This window comes from Urocampus carinirostris, chromosome 20, assembly GCF_059441175.1.
Source record: "Urocampus carinirostris isolate Australia breed hairy pipefish chromosome 20, RoL_Ucar_1.0, whole genome shotgun sequence".
In the NCBI taxonomy this organism is placed as follows: domain Eukaryota; kingdom Metazoa; phylum Chordata; class Actinopteri; order Syngnathiformes; family Syngnathidae; genus Urocampus; species Urocampus carinirostris.
Window position 1 is genome coordinate 4,388,671 of NC_142368.1, and position 14,387 is coordinate 4,403,057.

A 14,387-nucleotide genomic window follows, 5' to 3' on the forward strand; every position below is an offset into this window, starting at 1 on the left:
TTCGGTGTTTGCACATCAATCAGAATACGGTTGGGTAATTGATTGAATTTCAGTAGACCACTGGGATACACCATTAATCCTTAATGAGGCAGGGATCGAAAAGTCAAATAGCTGTATGACGGGGATAAATACCTTTGGTAATGTGCAGCTAATATGTTCTGAACCTATCGTACCTGAGTTAGAAAAAAACCTAAAAAACAAAATTGTATATAGTGTGTACTTCTCATAAGTAATATACACACATGAAATTAAATATGATTACAAATAAATATACCTTGCACGCCCTGCATTGGTCAGCAAAATGAAGCAGAGTAAAACGCATACCACCTATGAAGAACTGGTAATCATCCAGACCTAATAAGCTGTTTGATCAGCACCAGTGTATGGGGATACTCCATTTACAATATAGTGATACGGATCATGTTGTCTTCAGTCAGGCAGACTGAACAATTTGTTTAGATGTGTGAATATGTTAGGAGGAAGACTGTGTGGCTAATATTGTCCTCAGTTTCTCTAAATAGCGCCCATGGTGCTTTTCCACATGGTGCGCCACCTCATTCGATAGCTGCACAACATTTGACGAGTCATTGCCAATGGTGATGAATAGTATAGCTGTTTTTTTGTGGTGGTTTACTGTTGACTGGCCTTGTCCACTGTTTACTACGGGTTACTACCGTCCGTCATAGTGTCGTCACGTGTGTGCAAAGGGTCAATAGTGGGAAAAACGACCTAAAGAAAGGAGCCAAAAAACATCCCATTTCACATTGTAATATGATAATGTCATAAGGTGGGGTATTTGTTTCCCAGGGGTCTACCTTAAGGATCAATTTGAAAACAACGGAACGCCGGGAAGTTGCAGAAGTCAAAGAAAATGTTTTCCGAAAAGTTTGGATTTGGTGACAGATGTTAAGGTCTTTAAAAATACATGTCATGAAAGATTCATCTTTTTTTGTGTGCAGACGGACTGCTCCAGCGACAGCGAAAGCGAGGACAATTTCATCGTGGTGCCGCCGCGGGACCACCTGGGCTTGGCCATCTTTTCAATGCTTTGCTGCTTCTGGCCTCTGGGAATCGCCGCCTTTTATTTCTCGCAGGGGGTGAGTGCACACAACACGTGTTATTACACCGCTAGCGGAATATTCCCCTCAAAAGAACCTTGAAAATAACACAAACATTTGTAGACTCCCAGAGGAACTCTCACGTTGTCTGTCGTGTGTTATCCGACTTTGAAACAAACACACTTCTGTCTTTCTCTGAAGTGTGGTACAACAATTCATCCTCATTAACATGACTCAGAAACCGTGTAGTGCATTTTCTGTCACGTTAGGGCTAAGGTAACAAATTTTAAGGCTGATTAAGTGCTAGTTTTGAGTAGGCGACACATGTTTCTCTTTGAGTTTTTAATCATCATGACTGCCCTGTTTTACATTGTTGTTGTTTTTGTTAGCATCTTGTTGTGTTTTCCCGTATTGCCACTATGAGGTTACAAATCAGCTTGTCTAAGCTTTTCTATAGTGTTTGCGCTGAGCTGACAAACTAATGTGCTTTTTTTTAAGTAGAGGGCACACATATATCCTTGTTTTAGTGTACTGCTAACAAGCTTAAGTATGAGCTTTTACATGTTTTCTTTGCTAGTATCTTGTTCTGTTTTTTTTTTCCATAGTGACATGCCTCAAAAGCCCATCTAGTATATTTGATTGTGTGCAATATATTGTGTTAGTAGTACTAAGCTTAGAAACTTTGAAGTTAATGCTTGTACATAGTTTTTCTGTTAGCATTTTGTTCAGTTTTTTCCCATATTGCCACTTGAATGCTCACAAACCTTGAGCCTAGGTATGTGCCTGTATAATTTTTATTTACATTTTGTTGTTTCTTTCCCCGTATTGCATTTTCTGTTGGATTAGCTAAGCTAAAATGATAAGGCGAAGTACTGTATGTGCTTGTACGTTGGTTTTTGTTGGTGTATTTTTTTGATTTTTCCCATATTGCCACCTTTTTGTTACTCATAATCTTGTTTAGTGCATTTTCTACCGTGTTAGCACCAAGCTAACAAGCTTAAAGGCTAAGTATGTTCTTGTACATAGGGGTTTTTTGTTAGCATCTTGGTATTTTTTTCCCATATTGCCACTTTGACATGCCTCATAAGCCCATGTAGTGCGTTTTCTATTGTGTTAAATGTCAACATTTTCTTGTTTTAGTTGACATCAATCTTTTATCATCATAACTGCCCTGTTTTTAAATTACTTTCTCTTAGCATTTTGTTCAGTTTGCCTGCACTGCCGTATTGTTGCTACTTTTTAGCCTGTCTAGTGTATTTCCTATTGAATTAGCTCCAAGCTAAAATGGTAAAGGAAAAGTATGGGCTTGCTTTGACTAGACAACATAAAATTCTTCTTGTTTAAGTTGAGTTTTTTTATCATCATAACAGCCTTGTTTTATCAATTTTTTTGTTAGCATCTTGTTCTGTTCCCCTGAGCTGCCATATTATTGCTACACGTTAGCCTGTCTAGTGCAGTTTCTATTCTAAGAATGTGCATTTTTTGAGTCGAGGACATACAGTACATTCCCTTGTTTGAGTTAATATTAATTTTTTATCATCACAATTGTTTACTTTGTTGTTCATTGTTAGCATCCTTGTAACACATGCGCTCACCCTCGTCAAAACGCCGGTCGTAGCTCATCTATTTAGCAGAGCTTGTCAATTCGCCTGGCCGGGTTTTCAAATGATGTAAAATTTGCCATTTATCATCCGACGTTAGCGTGCTAGCGCCAGCCGCAGTCCTTGACATTTGCCAACTAATTGCCGCCTCGTCGCACAGCCGCCAGCGCGCACAGCGCCGAGTTTTTTTCTGCCTTCATCCGTCAAAAGGCGCGTCCTACAAATTTCATCAATCAACAACATCGACACAAACACCTCTGACTGATTTTTTTTCCTGTTTTGCTTTTCCCCGTTTTCTTTTCCAGACCACCAAAGCGGTACACAAGGGTGACTTCTCGCTGGCCAACATCGCCTCACGACGCGCCCTCTTCTTGGCCGCCCTCTCCATCACTATCGGCACAGGCGTCTACGTGGGGGTGGTGGTGGCGCTCATCGCCTATCTTTCCAAACCGGGACACATATAACGAACGCTGGAGCTCAGAAAGAGAAGCATTTCCAGGACATTTTTTGGTGGCTGTACAGTTTTTCCCCTCCCTGAAGGTTTCCCCATTTGCCAGAAATAGCACGGCGGCAAGAAACAAGCTGAAAAGTGCGGCCAAGACGAGGAAAGGTTTAGAGGGAAAGATTTTTTGCCTCATCGGTGGCCTGATTTGCTCCGCATTGAGGTTATACTTTGTCGAACTGACGACGAGTTGTTGCCAGCTTAAGAGCGCTAATCATGTTTGGTGTTCTTGAACCTTGCCTGGCATGTCAAAGACCCAAAAACTGCGTTGTCCCACCGCGTCGGATGTTGTTTGTCTTAAATCCAAATGTGCTTTTTTCTTTTGCCATTCAGCGCCAAGCTGAAATTGTACAATCTTAGGGCTGGGTATCAATACTACTTTCCTAACCCGATTTGATTTATTACCCTGAAAGTTGAGTTTCAATAGATTTTTTTTTGGCTTAGATTTGGGTGAAAACAAAAAACGGTTTGAACTGAAAAATCGTATTTTTGTGGGTGGATTAAACAGGACGGAATTGAAACTTCAAATGTTGAAATGTATCCCAAAACACAAATGTTTTATGGAGGCAAGCAAACTCAGACGTATGTAAAATTACACACACAAAAATTAAATGTGTCTGGTGCACTTTTGACCTTCTGGCAAATTTTGGGCGTGCCTTATAGTTCGGAAAATACGGTAAATATCTATCACACTTTCAAATTTCTGGAAAATTTCGGGGTTTTGCGGAGCAAAGCAAATTTCGGGGTGCGCCATATTGTCTGGAAAATATGTGTAATATGTAGCGCACTTTTTAATTTCTGGCTCATTGCAGGTACACCTTGAAATCTGGGAAATACAATAAATATCTGTCTCACTTTAATTACTTGCGAATTTGGGGTTTTTAGGTGCACCTTATTCTCTGGATATCTAGTTCACTTTTGCATTTCTGACAAATTTTTGGGTGCACCTTATAACCCAGGAAATACAGTAAATATCTCGCTCACTTTGAATTTCTGGCAGATTTTGGGGTATCTTGAACATCTTATAGTCTGAAAAATACATTAAATATCTGACAAACCTTCAAATTCAATGCAAATTTGGGGTATTTCAGCACGCCTTATAGTCTGAAAAATACTGTAAATATTTGGAATTTTTGGTAAATGTTGCATCTTTAGATGCGCCTCATACTCGGAAACACCTTCAATATCTAGCGCACTTTTGAATCCCCGACAAAATTTGGGTGCACGTTATAGTCCAGAAAATTCAGTATATTTTTGAAATTCTGGCAAATTTTTGGATTTTTTCTTTTCACCTTATAGTAAAAAAAAATACAGTAAATATCTGGCACACTTTCGAATTTCTGTCAAATTTTCTGGGTTTTATGTGCACCTTTATAGTCCGGGAAAATAAGGATAAGTATCAGGGGTACTTTGCAATTTCTGGTAAATGTAGGGGTTTTAGGTGTGCCTTTTAGTCTGGAACATACAGTAAATATCTCACATACTTTTCCATTTCTGGCAAATTCTGGGTGCACATAATAGTCTGGAAAACACAGTAAATATCTGACATGCTTGAATTAGAGGAAATTTGAGGGTTTTTGGGTGCGCCTCATAGTCCAGAAAATATGGTAAACATCAGCCGCACTTTAGAATTTCTTGCAAATTTTGGGTGCACCTTATAGTTGCAAAAAATACAGCACGAAAAGAAACATTCCCCGGATGCAACTGGGACGCATCTTCAGTGATGTATCCTGGGTTCATTGAGTGTTTCGGGTCACGAAACATCAGACCCAGCCGAGGTTGATCACGCCTCAAATTGCGTCCCAGTAGCAGCCCACGGATCTGCTCTTTTAAGCCATAGCCACCTAGTGGCTTTTTCTGCAGCTTCGCTAGCGGATTTAATGGCTTTATTCTTGGCTGCCCCTGTCACACCCAACCATCCTAATACAGCAGATATCTGGCACACTTTTGAATTTATGGAAAATGTGGGGGTTTCGGTTGCATCTTAAAGTCCAGAAAACACTGTAATCGCTGTCTCAAATCCACCTTGGCAAAAGATCAACCACCCAGTCACGTTTCCTGTTGTCTCCCACAATGAGTTTTGGTTTGGAGGGTTAAAAGCAGGGGGGGGGGAAACTCCAAACAAGTTTTTCTGGTAGCAAAAGTTATAAATCAGACGGAATTATGTACGCGTTCCGACAGCTTCAGACTGAGCGGCAGATCAATTTGACGCGTTCTGCCGGTACGCAGCCTGTTGCCTGATTGATCGTTTTGTTGTTGTTGTCTTTTTTGAGTTGAAATCGTTATATATATTAAAAAAGGGGCCTGAATTAAAATTGATCATGCTGTAATGAGGTGCGAAGAAGTTATAGAAATATTCTGCTACAACAGTCGGAATTAAAAAAAAATCGATGTTTAAAAAAAAAAGAAAGTCGGTTGATTAATTACCCAGGTGACTTTATTTTTAATTGCCATTTGGAGGCGAGAGTTCTGCTCAGTTTCCTTGCATCAGTCATAGCTGACATTTATGGAGCACAATTAGCTTCATCTAATGGCCCCGTTTTTTTTCCTCCGAGGGGATTGTGTTCTCTCCGGAGCCCTAAAATAGCACAAGCGAATTCATTTCAATAACAGCGGAGAGTAAACGACCGGTGAAAGGTATCCGCGGTCAGGGATGCTCGTCTGAGTAACAGCCAGGGGAAACACGGTTGATTTTTGGAACTATCGGAGATGTTTGATGTGTTAAACCAAGGGCGGACCGAGTAGATTTGTCCCGAGTTATGTTTTCATTATCAAGAGCTAATTGATTTGCTCAGCCCAGTAAAAAGAGAGCTTTGATGACTATAGCCGTCCTTGGCAGTGAATTGAATATAAACTCTGAATCTGAGTCATATTCTTACTTGAGAGTAAATTTAGGAATTAAAACAATTAGCGACAAAAAAAAATCTTTGGATTTATCACGTCCATCTTAGTTGAACAAACCGAATTAAAAACAAGTCATAAATTGTTTTTATTTTAATGACCAAAATTGATTACCACCAACCCGTTTATTATTTATTATTATTTATTTTGTTAATATTTGTTTCTTATTTTTTACTGATTAAAATAGAACTTTCTTAATTTATAGAATAAGGGGTTAACTACAATTAAAAACATATACAGTGGCTTGCGAAACTTTTTGGCCCCCTTGAACTTTGTGAACTTTTGCCACATTTCAGACTTCAAACATCAAGATATAAAACTGTAATTTCTTGTGAAGCATCAACAATAAGTGGGACACAATCATGAAGTGGAACAAATTTGATTGGATATTTTAAACTTTTACAACAAATAAACGAAAAAGTGGGTATGCAAAATTATTCAGCCCCTTTACTTTCAGATCAGAAAACTGTCCAGAAGTTCAGTGAGGATCTCTGAATGATTCAATGTTGATCTAAGTGACTAACGATGATAAATGGAATCCACCTGTGTGTAATCAAGTCTCTGTATAAATGCACCTGCACTGTGATAGTCTCAGAGGTCAGTTTAAAGCGCAGAGAGCATTATGAAGAACGAGGAACACACCAGGCAGGTCCAAGATACTATTGTAGAGAAGTTTAAAGCTTGATTTGGATACAAAAAGATTTCCCAAGCTTTAAATATCCCAATTAGCACTGTGCAAGCAATACTATTGAAATGGAAGGAGTATCAGACCACTGCAAATCTACCAAGATCGGGTCGTCCCTCTAAACTTTCAGCTCATACAAAGATAAATTTGATCAGAGATGCAGCCAAGAGGCCAATGATCACTCTGGATGAACTGCAGAGGTCTACAGCTGAGGTGGGAGAATCTGTCCATAGGACACAATCAGTCGTATACTGCACAAATCTGGCCTATATGGAAGAGTGGCAAGAAGGAAGCCATTTCTTAAAGATATCCATAAAAAGTGTCATTTAAAGTTTGCCACAAGCCACCCGGGAGACACACCAAACATGTGGAAGAAGGTGATGTGGTCAGATGAGACCAAAATGAAATTTTTTGCAACAATGCAAGACGTTATGTTTGGCGTAAAAGCAGCACAGCTCATCACCCTCAACACACCATGCCCACAGTCAAACATGGTGGTGACAGCATCATAGTTTGGGCCTGCTTTTCTTCAGCAGGGACAGGGAATATGGTTAAAATTGATGGGTGGTTGGATGGAGCCAAATACAGGACTATTCAGGAAGAAAACCTGATGTTGTCCGCAAAAGACCTGAGACTGGGACAGAGATTTGTCATCCAACCTCACTGAGCGCGAGCTGTTTTGCAAGGAGGAATGGGCAAAAATATCAGTTTCTCGATGTGCAAAACTGATCGAGACATACCCCAAGCGACTTGCAGCTGTAATCGCAGCAAAAGGTGGCGCTACAAAGTATTAACTCAATGAGGCTGAATAATTTTGGACACCCACTTTTCGTTTTTTATTTGTTAAAGTTTCAAATATCCAATTAAGTGTGTTCCACTTCATGATTGTGTGCCACTTATTGTTGATTCTTCATAAGAAATTACAGTTTTATATCTTTGTTTGAAGTCTGAATAGTGGCAAAAGATCAATAAGTTCAAGGCGGCCAAATAGTTTCGCAAGCCACTGTACATATATATATATATATATATATATATATATATATATATATATAGATCCAAAAACAGTTTTACATTTTATCTTATTTATTTCCTTTTTAAAAAAGCAGTTTTTTTTAATAAAAGAAAACACTTTACGACCCAAACCCTGTTATGATTGACAGTTCTATTTGTTCATAGTTTATACGTTAAGCGATTAACAAATTGATTTATTTAATACATTGACAGAAAATAAGAAAAACGTTTTGACAAAAAGCGGTTGCTGTTCAAACTATTTGTTTATGCATTTGTTTTTATCTTTTTTTTATTAAGTGATTGAAAAATTACCTTGCTTGAAAAATAGAATCAGAAAAAAAAATTAAGAAAAAGTGATTCCTGCCCAACTGCTTTTTTATTGATTTGTTCATTCATTCATTATGTGATTAGAATAAAAATAATTCAAAAAAGGTCTACTAGGAAAAAAACTACAGGGTGTCCACAAAAAAGGTAAATCCAGGGTGATGCTATTAGAATGGTTTAAAAGGCAATTAAAAAGAGATATTAGGGAAAACAGTTGCAAAATAAGCCATACCTATATTTTTTATAATAATAATAATTACTGATTTTCTTTGTTTTATTTGCTGCTGTAACGAACCTTCATGGGGACGCTACATTCGGTAAAAAAATAAATTATAACATAAATTATAACGTTTTATTCGTCTTTTTTTAGCCAATAACAGTTAACAAGCAGTTTGTTGTTGTCACGTGAAAATCTCCACGCTTCGTAACGTAAACATTGTACAAAAATGCCAGAAAAAAACAAAAGACCAGAACAATGGGAATACTGTACATTTCTTCACGGTATAACAACGAACCGTGTGATTTGAAAAGGAAAAATGAGCACAAGAATAATCCCCGCCCCTGGTTTAACCTCTGACCACAAGCTATGTGTCGTGTGGTTTGTTGGCAACCTGCTTTTCAAGGACGTGAGCGTGCGTGCATTGGCGGTGTATACATCATATGACAAAAAACAAAAAATGTGTTCAAATGTAACGAGAAATAAACGACGCAGTGAAGGGCCTTTCTCGAGAAAAAAAAATGTGCCCTTGTGTTTCTTGTCGCCTCAGTCATTGAGATGGGTGCAACGTCCTTCCATCGACAACGAGTTGTGACTCACCGAGTGTGGGCGGGTGCACTTGGCGCTAGCTAACACACGCACACGATCAGCTTTCACAGCAGTGTTTACATACAAGTAAGCTAACGGAAATGCTAACACCACAAAGGATCAAGATGATAATGGTCGTATTTTTGCAAAAGGCACGTGGTTTCCTTTGTTAATACTGTAATCCCTCGTTTATCAAGGTTAAATGGGGTACAGAGGAGAAACTAGCACCTCTGCCAACCTATTATTATTAGACGCTCTGCCAGCCTCCACTTTGAGCATTAATTGACTGGGAATAATGAATCTGGGCCGCACAATTGCTGTTCGTTTTGGGCGCAAAGAAGGGAAAAAAGAACCTCCAAGCCTGACACATATTTGCTCTCTCAGCCCCCGCTCTCAGAAATAAGTCAACTGGCGATAGTGGATCGTGCCCAAAAGAGTGTAGTTCATTTAAGATGGTGCACACTGGCACGCTTCCGCAGCCCGAACCAAAAAAAGAAATGCACTATGCCGGCTCTCTGGAATAGTCGACTGGGGATAATGGATCGTGGCCACAACTGTGCATTTCATTTTAGAAGCGCCAAATAGCACCCCCACCCCCATTTTTAATATGCACTCTGTCGGCCTCCTCTCACAGAAACAATTGACTGTGGATAATGGACATGAATTTGCATGCATCCAGTCGAAAGTGCCCTCCGTCGGTCCCCGCTTGCAGAAATAGTCGACAAAAATAATGGATCACAGCCATAACAAGGTAGTTCATTTTAGGTGAAAAGAATGTAATGAGCCGACACACATGACACAAATTTCCTCTCTCTGCACCACACGCAGCAATAGTCAACTGGGGATAATGGAATAAAGAATCGCGGCCAAAACAGTGTAGTTCATTTTAGGTTTTCCAGAGCAGCGCGCCCCCCCCCTGACAAAATTGCCATATACTCATGCCGGCTAAAAGCAATATAGGTTTGGGGATAATGGATCGCGACCACGGGAGTCCAATTCATTTTAGACAGAAATTATGGTAAAATTTGCCACCAGGCTCGACAAAAGAGCACTCTGCCGGTCTCTCCTTCAGTATTATACAAGAGGGGTTCATGTTTTGCAAGCACACCAAAAAGCCACCAGCTTTGCAAAAATGTTCACTGGGGATAATGGATTATGTCTAAAATATTGATTTTGATTTGAGATTGGACAGAATGACACAGCTCCCAACAAAATTGCATTCTGCTGGTCCCCGCTCGCAGGGGAATGGGATCGAGGACAATGGTTTGGGGTCACACAAGTGCAGTTCATTTTAGGCAAAAAAAAAGAACAGCTAGGCCTGAGAAGAGTGTACTCTGCCTGTCACCGCTTGCAGCAATATTCGTCTCGGGGATGATGGAGTACTGTTGGTGGACAGAACGACAAAATAATAATGCAATGCGGAATATTTCTAAACCGACGTTAGTAGCAAGAGATTACAGTAATAATATTTTCAAAAAGTAGTCAAGATTTGTTTTAAAGTATTTCTGTCTTTCTCCTCTGTTTTTACTATCATTTCTCAGTTGTTTTGCTTTTGTATTATTTAAATATTTTCCTCAGTTTTTGTAGTTCAATAAATGCGATCAAGATTTACGAAGAAATAGAAAACAATCAGGTAAAATATTTCTACTTCTGTTGGTAGTTTTTCTTATCTTAAATATTATTTTACTCTTCGGTTTTCCCTGAAAATCCATTACAGTGGAACCTCGGTTCTCGACCATAATCCGTTCCAGAACCCTGTTCGAAAACCGATTTGTTCGATCACCGAAATCATTTTTCCCATTAAAAATAATGTAAATCGTTTTAATCCGTTCCAACACCCTGAATGTTTACCTTGAATGCTTAACAGAAACATGAAGCTAACCCAGGCTAATCGTACATTCGTGTATACAAAATATACGAAAGATTACGCTAACATGAACGTGTAAAAATAAAAAATCAGGTTATTTACAAGTCATTTAGCACCTGGGTCTCCACAACAAGTGGTGAGCGGTTCATTGGAAAGGGGGCTCCGTTCCAACATCCTGAATGTTGGGCTCCGTTCCAACACCCTGAATGTTTACCTGAATGTTCAACGTAAACATGATGCTAACCCAGGCTAATCGTACGTTCGCGTTAGCGTAATCTTCCGTACGAAAGATTACGCTAACATGAACGTGTAAAAATAAAAAAAAAGGATAAAGAAAAGAATTATGAATAGGATTTCTTACCTTTGTGGTGGTCAGCAGAAGGCGCAGGTGGACGGTGGAGCTATTATTTTTTCCCTGAATGCAATAGTTGTACGCACTGTTTTACTTTTTTCACCTGCTTTGCTGCTTGCACTGACTTTCTTGGGAGGCATAATTAGGGGCTAAAACACTTTGTACACTTATATTAAAAGCGAAAGCAAAACGAAGCACGTCAGTTGGTCACGAAAAGAGCCATCTACACCCGTACGCCGCTCAGCATCGCACTCTAGCGTACGCACTCACGCATTACCGGCGTTCGAACTCCGATTTTTTGACCGAACAGCGAAGAAATTTTTGGTCGGACTCCGATTTGTTCGAAACCCGAGGTTCCACTGTATATGTTTTCCCAAAATGTAAATTTTTTTGAGAATTCTTATATTACTGTGTTTTTTCTCAATCCAATATATTGCTTCAAAAATTTCACTTTTTATTAATTGTTTTATTTATAGGATTTTCGGGGTGGGTGGTGCCGTCGGGGGGTCTATTGTCTGAATGAATATCGTCCGTAGAACACTCAGCGACCTTCCGCCAAAATGGGTCGATAAGCGCAAGAGTGTTTGGCCTTTGAATCAAAGAGAGACATGAGCGCTAACAATGAGCAAGTGGCATGGGGGAGACCTTTGGAAGGCAGGGGTAGAGGAGGGGGGGTCTTAACGGCACAAGGGCCCATTGAACGCAGGAAGCGGGGTGCCTGGGTTGTCAACGCCGAGCGGTGGGATCCGGCGACACGAAACGAAGTGCGAGTGAGATGTCGCTCAAAGACGGGATGCGGACGAAGCTCGTAAGGTCACCAGGCTTGATGAAGGGCCCGGCGCCGCCGCCTCTAATTGACACTTCATTATCTCGTAGCGCCGGCGAGGGTTTTGTGCAACATCCCCGAGGAGGGGCAGGGCCGACGTTCCGACGGAGACGGATCAATCTCCTGGAAGGAAACGCTTGCACTCTTAAAAACAGCTCAAAATAACTCAATATGGTTCGAGGAGGGACATACTACCGTTGGGGTTAATTCTGTTGGGAACAGGGTTGGGTAGGGTTACTTTAACTGGATTACTTTCAATGACTTTTGGATTACTCCAATACCAAACATGCTAATAAAAGACAAAAGAAACTAAATAGGAATAAAATGACAAAATTTGTGCAGGCTTCTGGAGTAACGCAACACATGGAACGGCAAAAATGATGTTGGCAAGCTGTTTGGATTTATTTTCATTTTGTTTCGGTCGCATTTGATGTTAGTTTTGCCGGAGATCAAAGAGATCAAAGCCAGGAGAGAAAGCTTACCATGTGTTGTGAGTCATCATTTTATACATATATAGTTTCTTTTGTCTTTTATTAGCATATTTGGTATTGGAGTAATCCAAAAGTCATTAAAAGTAATCCAGTTAAAGTAACCCTACCCAAACACAACCTACATTCACCCAACGATTTATGCGCGCTTGTTTCTTGAGGGAAATGATGAACAGGAAGCCGACATTTTCACACGGGAACAGATTTAATTTCATTAACAATTTAACTGAGTGCACTCCATCAAAAACGGCCGAATTAGATAGATAGATAGATAGATAGATAGATAGATAGATAGATAGATAGATAGATAGATAGATAGATAGATAGATAGATAGATAGATAGATAGATAGATAGATAGATAGATAGATAGATAGATAGATAGATAGATAGATAGATAGATAGATAGATAGATAGATAGATAGATAGATAGATAGATAGATAGATAGATAGATAGATAGATAGATAGATAGATAGATAGATAGATACTTTATTCATCCCCGAAGGGAAATTCACATTTCCAGCAGCATCCCTGAGCTGAGAACAATACAATAATAAAGCAAAAGGAATACAATATACAAATACCCAATGTGACGTGCTAATACCCACTGTAGCGTGTTGTATAGAGTATTTCAATAGTGATACATAAAATACACACTGCAATAAAAGTACAGTAATATGCAATGTAGGGGTGTGGTTTAATGTGGGCCTTTACTCTGCCGGGTGGAGTTAAAGAGCCTCATGGCATGAGGAAGAAAAGATCTCTTCAGTCTGTCCGTAGTACAAGACAGTGACAGCAGTCTGTCGCAGAAACTGCTCTTCTGTCTGGATATAATGCTGTGTAGTGGATGCAATGGATTGTCCATGATTGACCGCAGCTTTTCCAGTGCCCGTCTCTCAGCTACTGTTGTCAGGCTGTCCAGCTCTATGCCCACAACAGAGCTCGCTTTCCTCGCCAGATTATTGAGACGAGAGGCATCTTTCTTCATGACGCTGCCTCCCCAACACGCTGCCGCATTGAAGAGGGCGCTCGCCACAACTGTCCCATAGCATATTTTCAGGAGCTTTTTGCAGATTTTGAAGGAAGCCAGCCTACTGAGGAAGTAAAGTCAGCTTTGGCCTTTCCTACTTAGAGCTTCTGTGTTGGCAGTCCAGTCCAGTTTGTTGTCCAGCTGCACACCCAGGTATTTGTAGGTCTGGACAAATTCTACACATTCTCCTTTGATGGTTACAGGAACCGGGTGAGTTCTAGTTCTCCTGAAGTCCACCACCATCTCCCTGGTCTTGGTGGTGTTCAGGTGCAGGTGGTTTGCGTCGCTCCATTGGACGTTGGAGTTTGTGTGAAGCCTTTTTCTTTAGTCCTTTAGCTTTCTTCTATTGGCCATTTTCTCCCCGCATAATGGCGTGCCGACTCCTCCCGTGGGCGTGCCGGGGAAGCCCCCCCCCTGGGCTTCACCATCTCGGAGAAGAGCGTCTCGATGTCTGGTATACTCAAAACAACACCGAGCGTTTCTCCGTCATCAGGGCCTTTCTGCGTCTGGATGTGCTGATTATCTTATCAGCCTTACGTCCCGTTCCCGCCGTTCCTGTAAACAACATTTTCTACCAGGGTGCCCTGACCTCGCACCACAGCCCAGCCAGTGAATATATTTTGCATTAAATGTAATTTGTATTCGATCGTATAAAATCCTTTATAGTCAAATGCATAAAATCCTTCAATTTAAACCCAGTTTCTTGTGACTATCCATCCATTATCTGCACCGCTTTTCAGTAGGGTCGCGGGGTGCTGGAGCCCATCCCAGCTATCTTGAGGCAGTGGGTAGGGGACACCCTGAACTGGTTGCCAGCCAGTCGCATGGCACACAGAGCCTGACAACTTACTAGGGACAATTTGGACCGCTCGATTAACCTGACATGCATGTTTTTGGAATGTGGGAGGAAATCAGAGTGCACGGAGGAAACCCACGCA

At 40.5% G+C, this 14,387-nt stretch overlaps 1 protein-coding gene across 1 annotated transcript in view; it reads left to right on the forward strand.

Annotated features, from left to right (window-relative positions):
* syndig1l (synapse differentiation inducing 1-like) overlaps positions 1 to 7,795 on the forward strand; it is a 55,599-nt gene extending 47,804 nt beyond the window's left edge. The window contains exons 4-5 of the mRNA XM_088325102.1: positions 960 to 1,097; positions 2,965 to 7,795. Of these exons, the coding sequence (XP_088181228.1) occupies positions 960 to 1,097; positions 2,965 to 3,123 (297 nt within the window). The 3' untranslated portion in view covers positions 3,124 to 7,795. The remainder of the gene's footprint in view (positions 1 to 959; positions 1,098 to 2,964) is intronic.
* The last annotated feature ends 6,592 nt before the right edge of the window (positions 7,796 to 14,387 follow it).